This window comes from Diospyros lotus, chromosome 2 (genome assembly GCF_014633365.1).
Source record: "Diospyros lotus cultivar Yz01 chromosome 2, ASM1463336v1, whole genome shotgun sequence".
Lineage (NCBI taxonomy): Eukaryota > Viridiplantae > Streptophyta > Magnoliopsida > Ericales > Ebenaceae > Diospyros > Diospyros lotus.
The window spans coordinates 38,951,391-38,965,233 of record NC_068339.1 but is presented as its reverse complement, the minus strand read 5'-3'; the positions used below and the strand labels follow the sequence as shown (position 1 = coordinate 38,965,233).

At 40.4% G+C, this 13,843-nt stretch overlaps 1 protein-coding gene across 2 annotated transcripts in view; it reads left to right on the top strand.

Moving 5' to 3' along the window:
- Positions 1-13,843, top strand: part of LOC127793940 (PX domain-containing protein EREX) — a 49,811-nt gene that overhangs the window by 671 nt on the left and 35,297 nt on the right. The window contains exon 2 of one of the 2 annotated variants that reach the window (XM_052324757.1): positions 13,653-13,763. The exons of the other annotated variant lie outside the window; for it this stretch is intronic. Within the exon in view, the coding sequence (XP_052180717.1) occupies positions 13,653-13,763 (111 nt within the window). The remainder of the gene's footprint in view (positions 1-13,652; positions 13,764-13,843) is intronic. 2 annotated transcript variants of the gene reach the window in all.

Here is a 13,843-nt window from a genome sequence, read left to right as displayed (position 1 = left end):
CATACTCTGTCAAAGATATATTTATAGTTCCGTACACTCTATGCTGACAAATTTCTAACCAAACAATTCTTGTCTCTTAAAAATTCTCGTAGCACTACAGTGGTTGTTACTATTTCCAGATTGCCACATTAAGCAATTAAGGTAGTTTTCCTCTTTTTTCCACTCGAGCGCTTGACCAAGTGTATAGCTCCCATGATCCACTATAATTAGAGCCTCCATTTTCATGTGTCAAAGTCATTCATTTACCCTCCTCCTTTATCTTCAATTGTAGAGGCTTTGGTTTTCATTTTCCGACCTCCACTGTCTCTGTCTGTCTCTCTCTCTATGTATATATCATATCACCTCTACTTTCACCTAGTCTATTTTATAGTGACCTGACCATAATCCTGGTGACTACCATTTCTCAAAAGGCTCGCGAGCTTGCCCATTTGGCATCCAAAACCCGCAATGGCTGTATAGCAATTGTAATGCACTTCTTCTTATATGTAATTGGTGAACCACACATATGATAGAGATGTACAAATATCAGTTTTGCTGCATGAATCATACATTATATCCAATGGAACACTTCAAAAATGATGCTGCATGGCTAGACTTAATATGTGTAAAATGAGCATGAGCATGAGCATGAACATGGACCAAAAGATGGTGGAACTTTTCTTATAAATATGAACTGTAAGAAAGCAGAGGTTTTGGGGGAAATTTGGAAGCTGGTGTGTGTGCGCGCCCTTCTTTTTTAGTTAGAAAATTTGAGAATTTCAACTCATTGATGTTGCCCCCTAAAGCTTTGAGCTACCAATCATAGTTCAATAATTGGATATGTGAACAATCAGGATTTGCTTATTTGGACTCAAAGCTGGCTAAAGCTACCTGAAAGCTTATACTTTCTGTTTGGTTGGCTATTGGCTTAAAATTGATGATGCATGATTGCAAAGACTGCTTAATTTTGAGTCTATTGAGCTTGAGTAAAAATAAATTTGTGATAAAAAGCTGAAGCATTTATTCTCAAGTATCTAATTTGAAAGGATTCGAAGACATGAGTGCTATTCTAGCATTGTGTAATTTCCTTAACACCAATCCTCTCAACACGCCTAGAATTGAAGGTATTCTTTCTATTTATAGCTGGTTCAGACTTCTGAACCTAGATAAAGGAGGATGGTTGTGTTGGATGGCTGATATCTGGTATAAAAATTGTTGAATCTTTTATCATGAACCCACCTAGTGGAGTTAAGACTCGTGATTGTTGTTGTTTATACATGAGCACAACTATTAAAAGTCTACAACTAGGTGGAAGACATGCATTTTAAACTTACTTAAAAAGTTGCAAAGCATATTTAAGATCACATCTAGAGCATTTGCCAAGGATCATTTTCTTTTACTTGTGGAGAAACGGACATACATTATGGCACATTGAAATTACACTTTGAAGAAGCAAATACATAAAGGGAGACAGTAATTAATTTGGAGATTCTTGAGTTGTTTTGCATCGAGTAGAAGATCTAGAAGTGAGTAGTAAAGTCCTGATTGGTTTCAAGCGACAGTTAGTTAGATTGTTTTATTCTAATGGTAATACGTAACCTAGGCGTGTTTTGGGTATTGCAATACCCGTTTTATCCCTAGAAGTGTTTGCCCTAATTTGTCTATAAATATAGGGCTAAGGGCAGTTGTTTGAGGTAGAACTGATCCTTCATTCTAATATTGTGCAAGTGCAATGTGTGAGAGGAAAGGCTTGTTGTCAAGCCCTTGAATTAGGGCTGGCAATTTCAGTAACTATAGAATGTAAGAACGAGGGAGAGAGATAGAAACAAAGAGAGAAATAAGGAAAGAGAGAGAGAATCAAGAAAGAGAGGAATTGATTATTCATTCAACCGATATTCCTTCACAATGTTGTAGGTTCCTTTATATAGAACCTCTAGCCAATTTAACAACAACTCTTCTAACTACTTGACAGCCTAATAAGAAGTTGTTATACAATCAACTCATTCTCGCCTATTAACCAACCAACTCCTTTAGCTAGACCCTAACGGTTTACAAGGTTAATACCCTCCCAGTTACAGTACTACCCCCTAGGGTCATGACAATCCCCACCCTTTCAAACAATTCTTGTCCCCAAGAATTGATAGCTGCTAATCCCTGTTCTTCATTCAATTCCAGTCTTAACAATCGGATTTATTCTTCTCCTCTTTTTCCTTACTTTCTTTTTTCTCCTTAGCTTTGTCCCATCTTCTCTTGTGTTCTGTTGCTTTTGTTCTTGCTGCCAAAATAAAATGTAAACTCCAAGGCAATACATGTTAAGGGTCCCTTCTTCAATGTCAAAACTCTTTAACCAAATAGCAACAACCTTTTCTTCCTTCTTCATTCGAATCTGGTCCACACCAGGTGAAATGATAGCAATACTGTCATACTCGGGATCAAAATTGCTCAAAACGGCAAGGTTATTTCTTCGGCTGGAATTTCCTTGACTTGTGACTCCTCAGCTTTTTCCACAACAGAATGCAAAGCAGCAATATTCTGAGAATCTACTTCCTCCAACCCATTCTTGCCCTTAGCCTCCAGTTTTTTTCTTTGGTCCAAGTCCTCATCGGTTGCCTGTCCACCCTCAATAGCTTTTGTATTGGCATCTTTAGAGCTATTGTAAAGTTGTTCTAGCCCTGACTGTTCCGTCCAAACTCCTGTAGCGACATGTGGTTTGTTATGAACTTGCGAGTTGCTCTTACAATAATTTTCTGATGGTAGCCCGTGCTTTCTATAAATGGCTTTCAGTGCCACTTCTTGCAACCTCGCCTTCTCCGCCGCTTATTCCACCGTAGTAGGGCAAAACATTTTCACACTAAGCCTCGGAGCATCATTAAGACCATTAACGAATTTTGACACAAAATAAGACTCGATTAAAGTTGGATGGAATTTGAGCACAACTGCTTTCAATTTCTCAAATTTGACCAAATACTCCAAAACCAATCCCTCTTGCTTCAGCTTGTTAAGCTCCTTTATGTAATTCTTACCTCCGATTTGGTTGAAGGAAGCAGAGTAGTCCTTAGAAAAACATTCATTTAGAATACTAACATGAAATTTAAGTGAAACTAGAATCAAAAGGTTGTCCAACTTTTTGTCGATGTCCTTGATTGCTTCCCTCGTCGCATCACATGTTTCCTCAAATGTTTCCCAAATGGCTGATCACTTTCAAGAAGTTATTCGGCCATCTTGATAGGTTCAATTCTTGAGAATTCACCCCTGTCACAACTTCTTGATTAGCTTTTAAGGATCCCTTTGGCAACCAAAATTGGTTCTGGTAAACCTAATTCGCCTCTTTAGCGGCTTCAGGTTTTGCCAACTAATTCTGCTTCAATTGAAATCCATCGGAATCAGTCGAAATTTGAATCTTTTAACAAAATTGCTTCTTGAATCCCAAATATAGACTGTGAATTAACGAAATTCCAGGCTGCGAGAGTACCTCCTACTTTGTTTCCCAGAGATTACCTCCTGCTCAGCGTGCGGTTCTTTGCGGCTTCAAGATTTCTGGACTTGACCGAGAGTCGTTGCTTGCCTCCCAAGTCGGCCAATTGTCCGCAATGGAATTGGTCGCAATCTGGGCTTGCTCCAGCTTTAGTCCTTGATCGCTTGAATTCGCCTTCAATTTCCAATCGCTATTGATTCCAGAAACCCAACACCGACCATTATCCTTCAATTCCTGATCGCTACAGATTCAAGAAGCCCAACACCGCGATGGCTTCTGCCCGGCACTATTGGCTTGAGTTCAGTCCCACCTGTGGAAATTTTTGTTCCAATTTCGCATTCAATTTCGACCCAAGTCGGAATTTGCTTCAGAAATGGCCGAACTTCTCAGACAAGAAGCATCGGTCTTGAAATTCAATCAAGACTGAATCTTGAACCTTCACTGACTGCCTGACTCACAACCAAAATCAAGCAGAAGGGATGATTCGCCTTTGCTGAAAAGGATTTTTGGAATCCGAGATAGACTTATTCAAGACCAGGGGTCCCCCCAAGATGCGATTAATATTATGTCAAGCTGGATACGAAGAGATAATGTTTGTCTTTCTGCAGTTTATGATTTCTTTCGGCCTAAAGGCCAGAGGGTGCCCTGGGCTTTGATTGTCTGGAGCTCGTGCTTGGTGCCCAAGCACGCTTTCATTCTTTGGTTGTGCTCCAGGGAAAAGCTGTTGACCAGGGATAGGCTCCCTTTTTTGGACATTGATCGTGCATGCCCGTCATGTAATGTAATGGTGGAGTCAGTGAAGCATGTGTTCTTTCACTGTCGTGTTAGCTTGGGTGTGTGGTTCCATATTATGGATTGGATGGGTATGGGTCGTAGATTGTCTTCCCTTGACAGAGTTTTCAGATGGCTTAAGAAGGTGGCGAAAGGTTCAACCTGGCAATGCATTGTTAAACATATGGCCTTTGGCAGCACGGTGTATTACTTATGGGAGGCTCATAACAAGATGGTTTTTGAGGATTCTTAGCCCATAGTAGAGTGCATCATAAGAAGGATTAAAACCTGTGTATACAAGGCAATATTTACTTTGTATCCCTATGTTTTAGTCCAATATGAGTCTCTAGCTATGGGTCTTATGTAATTGGTTTTATCCCTTGTTTTCTGGGTATGCCCAGTGTACTTGTACATTCATTTGATCATTTATACATATTTTCCTTTTGATAAAAAAAAATAAAAATTCGCCTTCCAATTCCTATCGGACTCCAACTCCAATTCCGACCCAAAACCTTCGAATGCACTAACCCCCAAGAGTGTTGGAATTCAATTGCAACCAAAATCCGTCATTAGACTTTCGTACTATCCTCGTACCCTTGGTTTGGCCTTGTTGCTTCCATCCGACTCGCATACCTAACCCACCTTGCCGGCTGCCAAGAATGCCGGCTTTGATACCACTTTGTCAAGCCCTCGAATTAGGGCTGGCAATTTTAGTAACTATAGAATGTAAGAACGAGGGAGAGAGATAGAAACAGAGAGAGAAATAAGGAGAGAGAGAGAGAGAGAGAGAGAGAGAGAGAGAGAGAGAGAGAGAGAGAGAGAGAATCAAGAAATAGAGGAATTGATTATTCATTCAACCGATATCCCTCCACAATGCTGTAGGTTCCTTTATATAGAACCTCTAGCCAATTCAGCAACAACTCTTGCCTAACAAGTAGCCTAACAACAAACTGTTATACAATCAACCCATTCCCGCCTATTAACCAACCAACTCCTTTAGTTAGACCCTAACGGTTTATAAGGTTAATACCCTCCCAATTACAGTACTATCCCCTAGGGTCGTGACACTTGTTTCAAGAAAGCTCTTTGTAATCTTCAAGAAAGATTGTACTCAGGTGGGATAAGAGTGAGGGACTTCTTGTACTGTTCAAAGGTTGGATTTCTAGTGAAATTGCTCTTGGACTGAGGCTGGATGTAGGTGTGCCTAGGTCTTTTATAGCTAAGGAACTTGTGATAGAAACTCCACCATGAAAGACATAAAATTAGATAAAACTAATGTCAAGGAAGGTAATCTAGAAGGCTGTGTAATATAAACAGCAAGTAGAACTTCTTGAAAATGTCTTAAATAGCCCCATGAACCAGGACTTAGAAATAGACAATCTGGAAAATGATGTAGACAGCTCCATTGATCAAAATCCAGGTTAGAAAAGGGAAAGGAAAGGAGGATCATCTAGTATAGGCAGTGAGAAAGGGAATGGAAGGTATAATGTTACCTAGGATGGGTAAAAAGGAACATAAGACCACCGGTGAGGTATGGAATTTTCGGTTTTAGACTCCTATGCACTATTAAGTGCTATAGAAGAGGCACGTAAGGAACCTCTTTTTCTATGAAGAGGAGATGCACTCAAAGACTCCATCAAATGGTAGGGTGCCATGAAATGAGAAGTGGAGTTGCTTTGTACTTTAGTGGATGAACCCTTAGGATAAAGGGGCTGTGGGCTGTGAGCTGTGAGCGACTATTTGAGATTAAGGTAGGTGCTGGAAATGAGAAAAGCTTAGGTAAAAGACTAGGTTAGTGGCTATTAAGCTATGACAACACATTAAGACTTAATTCTTGCCTAAATAGTTGTCACTAACAGCTGTTCTCCATGAAGGTTTAAGAGGAAATGATCTTATAGAATAGCCCAAGGGATTTGACGTTAGAGAGAAAGGGTAAGCAACTATGGTTGCTTAGAAGGTCTCTGTGAGAAAATAATTAGGAGAGAAAAAAAACCTAAGAGACAAGCCTCTCTTAGTTTATTATTTATAATTAGCATAATGGGCCATAAATCTATGGGCTTAATCTAATTACAAACACACATATAATAATTCTAATATATACTAATAATTCTAATACTTCCCGTCAAGTTGGAGCATAGATATCATATGCACCAAGCTTGTTACAAATATATTCCACTCCAGCACCTTTTAGAGACTTGGTGAAGACATCTGCAAGTTGAACATTGGAGTTAATAAACTCTATAACAATAACACCTTCAACCGGTTTTTCTCTAACAAAGTGACAGTCGATTTCAATATGCTTAGTCCGCTCATGGAATATTGGATTGGAAGCAATGTGCAAGGCATCCTGATTATCACAAATAAGCTTTATAGGAGACACTTTACAAAACTTGGGTTCTTGCAGGAGTTGTTTAAGACAAATGAGCTCACAAGTTGCATTAGCCATAGTTCGATACTCTGCCTCTGCACTAGATCTAGCTACTACATTCTGTTTCTTTCTTTTTCAAGAAACCAGATTTCCTCCCACAAGAACACAATATCCAAAAGTTGACCGACGATCAGAAGGAGATCCTGCCCAATCTGCATCTACATAACAACAAACATCTGTGTGACCCTTATTCTCATAGAGTAGACCTTTACCTGGTGCTCTTTTGATATATCTCAAAATCCAGATAATAACATCCCAGTGAGAATCACATGGTGAACTAAGGAGCTGGCTAACTACACTCACAGCAAAAGCAATGTCAGGACGAGTGACTGTGAGATAGTTCAACTTGCCTACCAGTCTCCTGTACCTTCCAGGATCTGAATAAAGCTTCCCCTGTCCCGGCAAGAGTCGGACATTCGGATCCATTGGGGTGTCAACTAGTTTGCAATTCACTATACTAGTTTCTTCTAAGATGTCTAGTGCATACTTCCTCTGAGAAATTGAGATACCGTCTCCTGATTGAGCAACTTCAATACCCAAGAAATACCGAAGTCGGCTTAAGTCTTTGGTTTGAAAGTGCTGATGTAGATGTTCCTTCAGTTTTTGTATTCCAACCTGATCACTCCCTGTGATAACAATGTCATCTACATAAACCACAAGATAGATACATAAGGAAGAAGAATGGCGATAGAAAATCGAATAATCAGCCTCACTTCGAGTGTGACCAAAGGCTTGAACCACAGTGCTGAACCTGCCAAACCCTGCCCGTGGAGATTGTTTCAGACCATAGAGAGACTTCCTGAGTTTGCAGACTACATTGGACTCCCCCTGAGCAACAAAACCAGGTGGTTGCTCCATGTATACGTCTTCTTGCAAATCACCATGAAGAAAGGCATTTTTAATATCAAGTTGATAGAGTGGCCAATGACGCGTAGCAACCAGAGAGAGAAAGAAACGAATAGAGGCCATTTTCGCAATAGGAGAGAAAGTATCGCTGTAATCCAGCCCATAGATCTGTGTAAAGCCTTTGGCAATCAAGCGGGCCTTAAGACGTTCCACTTGGCCATCAAGACCCACTTTGGGTGTGAATACCCAACGACAACCAATGAGAGTCTTTCCTGGTGGTAAAGATACTAAATCCCAAGTATCATTTGAATATAAGGCGTCAATCTCATCGAACATAGCCTGGCGTCAACCAGGATGGGACAGAGCTTCACCTGTGGTTGTAGGAATAGAAACAGAGGAAAGACTCGAAACAAATGCACTATAAGGAGGAGACAAATGGTCATAGCATAAAAAGTTATAAATAGGATGGGGATTATGAGTAGACCGTGTACCTTTGCGAAGAGCAACAGGGAGATTGTCGGGCTCAGGATCCAGGGCAGGAGGGACAATAGACGGAGAGAGCGAGTCAGGAGAGTCCTGGGTTGAAGGAATGCCGGCATTGGTAGCGGGATGAGGACGACGGTGATAGGTAAGAAGTGGAGGAGCCGTGGTAGGTGGACTAGAAAACGGTAGGGTGGGCACCACAGAGGAGACAGATGGATCCAAGGAGGACAGCGGAAGAAAAGAAAACGGAACAGGCAAAACCTGGTGAAGACGTTGTGAATCAGGCTGAGCAACCGAAAAAAAGGACTGATGTTCAAAGAATGTGACATCAGCATACAAAAAATAGCGATTCAGCTCAGGAGAGTAACACTTCTAGCCTTTTTGCAACCGGGAATAGCCAAGGAAGATACACTTGAGAGATTTTGCAGCAAGCTTATCCTGTCTAGGTGAAAAAGAATGCACAAAACAGATACATCCAAAAACGTGAAGAGGAACAGAATAAAGTGGCTGAGTAGGGAACAAAAGGGAATGAGGAATTTGCTCTTGTTACGCTGAGGATGGCATGCGATTGATGAGATGACATGCAGTTAGAACAGCATCGCCTCAAAATTTGCTGGGAAGATTGGCATGTAAAAGGAGCGTTCGTGCAGTCTCAATAAGATGGCGATTCTTACGCTTAGCAATCCCATTTTGTTGAGGTGTGTAAGGACAAGAGGATTGATGCAAGATGCCATTAGAAGTCATAAAGGTAATAAATGGAGAAGAAAAATACTCAGGGGCATTATTACTACGTAAAGCACGTATAGAAACTCCAAAATGTGTTTTTATTTCAGCAGTAAATGTCTGAAAAATAGAAAACAATTCGGACCGACTCTTCATAAGAAACAACCAAGTGCAACGAGAAAAGTCATCAATGAAAGTAACGAAATATGAAAAACCAAGACTAGAATGGATGCGGCTAGGCCCCCATACATCAGAGTGCACAAGGGAAAATGGAGCCTCAACCCTATTATTGACCCGACGAGAAAAAGAATGACGAGCATGTTTACCACGCTGACACGACTCACGATTAAATATGGACAATGACGACAAATTAGGAACTAATTTCTTCAATTTGGAGAGGCTGGGATGACCGAGACGATAATGGAGAAGATCTGGGGAAGCGGCACTAGTGCAAGCTATCGGTGAACTAGGCACAACAAAATGATAGTGACCATGTGACTCACACCTGCCGCCAATCGTCCGCCCCGTACCCTGGTCCTGAACACAAACAGAGGTAGGAGTAAAGAGAACAGAACAATTAAGAGTTTTGGTGAGTTGGTTAATTGAAATCAAATTAAAAAGACTATCCGGAACATATAAAATAGAATTTAATGAGAAAGAAGAGGTGGGTGTAATTTGGCCGATCCCTTTAATTGCAGTTTTGGTACCATAAGTCAGGGTAACAGTAGGTAAAGTATCAGAATGGGTAAGTGAAGAGAAAAGAAGCCCATTACCACACATATGGTCAGTGGCGCCAGAATCTATAATCCAAGGACTAACAGATGAGCCTTAAGCAACACAAGCAACTGGATTACCAGGATGAGACAGCTAGGTGGCCTGGAACTTCAGGAAGGCATTATACTCAGCTGCAGATATAGGTACCAATTGCGAACTTGGTGGAGATTGAGTAAGACTAGGATCACTCTGAAATACATGAGTTGCACTAGTAGATGATGCAGGTGGAGCAGCTGGTCGACCATGTTTCTTCCAGCATTTGTTCTCAAGATGACCCAGTTTCTTACAAAAGGTACACTGTGGACGTGAGCGATTATTATTGCGTCCTCTATTTCCTACAACGGTGGAAGCCTAAGATACAAGAGCTGAAGATTTGGCTGGAGGAACAACATGAGAAGAAGAAGACATACCATGTGCACCTATCATATTCAACAACCTTTTAAAAGAGTCCTTTATGGTAGGGTTAGTGGAGCTAGTCAAGATTTGATGTCTGATGGCATCAAACTTTGGTTTCAGACCAAAGAGAGCAATAACCATAAAAAACTTCTCTCATTGAGCAATCTGTTCGGTACGGGTTGTAGTAAGAGGAAGAAGAGCATCAAATTCTTGCATGAGAGCTCGAACCTGCCCTAGATAAGATTCCATGGACGACTCTTGCTTGAGATTCTGGATATTAGAGACCACAGTGTACAAACGTTGGATGTTGTTTGTATAACACTCTTCAGCTTCCTTCCACACATCAACACAAGTTTCAAAGGGGCGAAAGAGCTGCATGATGGATGGATTAATAGATTGTCATAGGAGGCTACATAACTGGGCATCAACTTGTTCCCATCTTGCCCGATTAGCTTCTGGCACACTTTCAGCCTTCGTGGTAAGATGATCTGCTTGACCCTGCCCTTTGAACCACATTTTGACAGAGGCTGTCCATGAGAGATAATTGGAAGACCCTATCAACTTGATGGTGGTAATATTGGCTGTCCCAAGATTAGAGACAACAAAGGATTGAGAGACAGTAGGGGTAATGACATAAATTGAAGCGGGAGTAGCACTGGCAGAAACTGCGTCATTGAAGTCAGACATGATGAAGATTTTGACACCAGAAATAGCTTTAGGGGTCGGAGGTGGTTAGATCTAGAGAATCCGACGAAAGAAGATCGGCAGACGTGCTGTCACGCGCTGGCTCGTGGAGGCGGAGGCAGCGCGTGGGGGCACGTGGCTGGTCCAACGGCGGCGATTCTTCAGCGGTCGGTCGATCTGGAGGCGGTGAACTCAAGGGTGGTGGGCGGACAGTAGGGTTTTGGTCTGGGCAGTGACTGTTAGGGTTTAAAAGTAGCTGGAAAACGATACACATCGACGATTAAGATTTTTTCTCTCACCGGTGGCTCTAATACCATGTGAGAAAATAATTAGGAGAAAAAAATCCTAAGAAACTAGCCTCTCTTAACTTGTTATTTATAATTAGCATAATGGGCCTTAAACCTACGGGCTTAATCTAATTACAAACACACATATAATAATTATAATATATACTAATAATTCTAACAGTCTCCCTATGAATTAAGTCAATCCTCAAGGTGTTGGTATAAGAAATGTGATTCTCTTATGATAGTCCAAGGGTTTAAAATGAGTGCATTTGGTAGCTGTGAATTATTTCAAAGATATGCCTAATGAGATGTAAATGTATCTTCTCTGGTAATCATCCATAGAGATCCTCAAGTTAAAAGCTGAGATTTAGGTCAGTTATCCAAAATAGACATACCTTTGTAAGCTGGTAAAGAAGTTTAAAGTGCAGAGCAATTCCTAATAATGAAGCAAACATAAGAGAAATGAGTAAGGTTTTTACTCAAATGTAGTGGTAAAGCCTAAAGGCCGGAATTGACATGTTATGAGTTCTCAATTCTATTGTAACGAGTACTGTGAGTGTTCTGAGAGAAAGGCTAGAGAAAAGGTCGCTTTGTAATCTTGAGAACGAGGGTTGTGTTGTATGTGGGAATAGAAGGGAGTGGACTTGTTGCAATGGCTAGCAAATTTATGGTCAATTCAGGTAAGGTTCACTTGGATGTTGTGAAATTGGACTCCTTGGTATGTAAAATTAAACATTGATATGGATTTGGTTTCTGGTGGAGTAAGTCTAGAAGAAGAGCCATGCAGTTAGGGGTATTGACTGCTGATTATGCAGCAGAACTCCTAGAGGAATGTCTAGGTTGAGTTGAGTTGGGATAGCTAATGTGCAGCCCACTTGACCAAAAAATTCAGTCCCACCATGAAAAGAATCAATCATATTGATAGGGAAATCCTTGAGGAGGAATTAATCCTAAATAAAAGGTTGCAGGTATAGACAATGCAGCTGAAATGTTATCCAAGGTTGTTTTATTGATAAAGTTTGCAGCATTGTTTTAAATATTCTTAATGTTTGTTGTGTTTGAGCGATCAGGTTTGTGTAGCAGTCTGGATGAGAGCAGGTTTAGTTCATCTGTTGGAAGGCTCAAGACTTTGATGGATGAAGAATGGATCCATACTCAAGACAAGTGGTGGAGCCGGATTCTAGAAATCTCTCATGCAAAATGGTGGAGATTTGTTGAGTTGTTTTGCATCTAGTAGAAGATCTAGAAGTGAGCAGTAAAGTCCTGATCGGTTTCAAGCGATAGTTAGATTGTTTTATTCTAATGGTAACATGTAACCTAGGGGTGTTTTGGGTATTGCAATACCTGTTTTATCCCTAGAAGTGTTCGCCCTAATTTGTCTATAAATATAGGGCTAAGGGCAGTCATTTGAGGTAGAACCAATCATTCATTTTGATATTGTGCGCGTGCAGTGTGTGAGAGGAAGGGCTTGTGTCAAGAAAGCTCTTTGTAATCTCCAAGAAAGATTGTACTTGGGTGGGATAAGAGTGAGGGACTTCTTGTAGTGTTCAAAGGTTGGATTTCTAGTGAAATTGCTCTTGGATTGAGGCTGGATGTAGGGTTGCTTTTCATGCAATCCAAACCAGGATATATCACTCCCCTCTTGTGTTGGTTTGGTTGTTTTGTTAGAGTGTTGTCTTGAGTAATCCAGCTAATTGGCAGTAAGGATGCATCGGAATTTAGGGGGTATAGAAAGGCGGTTTCCAACTTGTAAATATAATTAAGTTGGGGGCTCAAAACCAGTAATGTCTATACCGGTTATAAGGTTCCTAGTAGTTAACGCCCTATTTTCTATAAATAGGACAGAGGTCTAGGCATAGGCGATGTATTCATTCTCATGAGAAAGTGAAAGAGAAAAGGCTGCGAATTAGAATAGTTCTTTGTAATCTTGAAGACTTGTAATTGTGAGGGATTGTACTGATCGCATTTTGATAATCAAAGAAAGGCTGCTCTCGGGAGGCTTTAGAAGTTGGATGTAGGATTGTCCCAAGGACAATCTGAACCAGGATAAAGGCTCTGTGTTCTTCTGTGGTTTGATTTAATTTTCTGTCAATTTACATTATGTTTTCTTCCATTTTGATTTGATCTCTGTAGTTGTTTGAACTGTGAGTGTGCGCACTTGTGAGGCAGTGAATTCAGTCTAAATAATCTAATTCTAAGTGCTCCCAAGATAACATGTTTCTTTCACTGTTATTCATTCCTTTTAATTCTGTTCTTACATTTTACTTTCTTATTTCTATTGATTGGGTAGATTTCGGGTGAGGAGTGTGAGAGATTGGCATGTGTAAACATTGATTGAGTTGTCTAAAGAACTCCTAATCCTAATAGAGATAGTGGGTGATTTTAAGGCCTAGGCAGTTTACCACATACTTGGTTTATAATGGTTTTCATTATGCTTATGTGGATGCAATTATTGCTTTTGTTATTTTGCTCCGTGGATAATAAGAAACGCTGTGACATTTTATGCATATTTTGTTGCTAGTTGTGTTACAAAGTGTCTGAGATTTTTGCATGGACATGTTAGAACTTAAATATATATCCTTTTATGAGAATTGATATATTACCTATTCACAACTATAACTGGTATGGAATGTGTTATGACTATAGGTGCTTGTGATGTTATTTGATTTGATTAGGTAGACCAATATTTATGCTTATTGCATTGTTATTTAGGCCTTTTATATAGTTTATATACTAAGCTATTCATTTTGTCTCTAAAAAGTCTAATTTCTCGTAGGATATAAAAGTTTCTTCTCTTCCAATGTAGGACGGACGAGACTCCATATGGCCACATGATCCTCACTCGGGATGGAGTTATTGTGTGACAATTCCTTCGTGGGTCATCCTCCCTGAATCAAGTGGATCAGATCCTGTGGTGGTATACACATTTGTTTAGTTTTTTCACTCTAGGCACTTTGTGGGCTTTAATGATGATGAACATTGCACTTCTTTGCATTT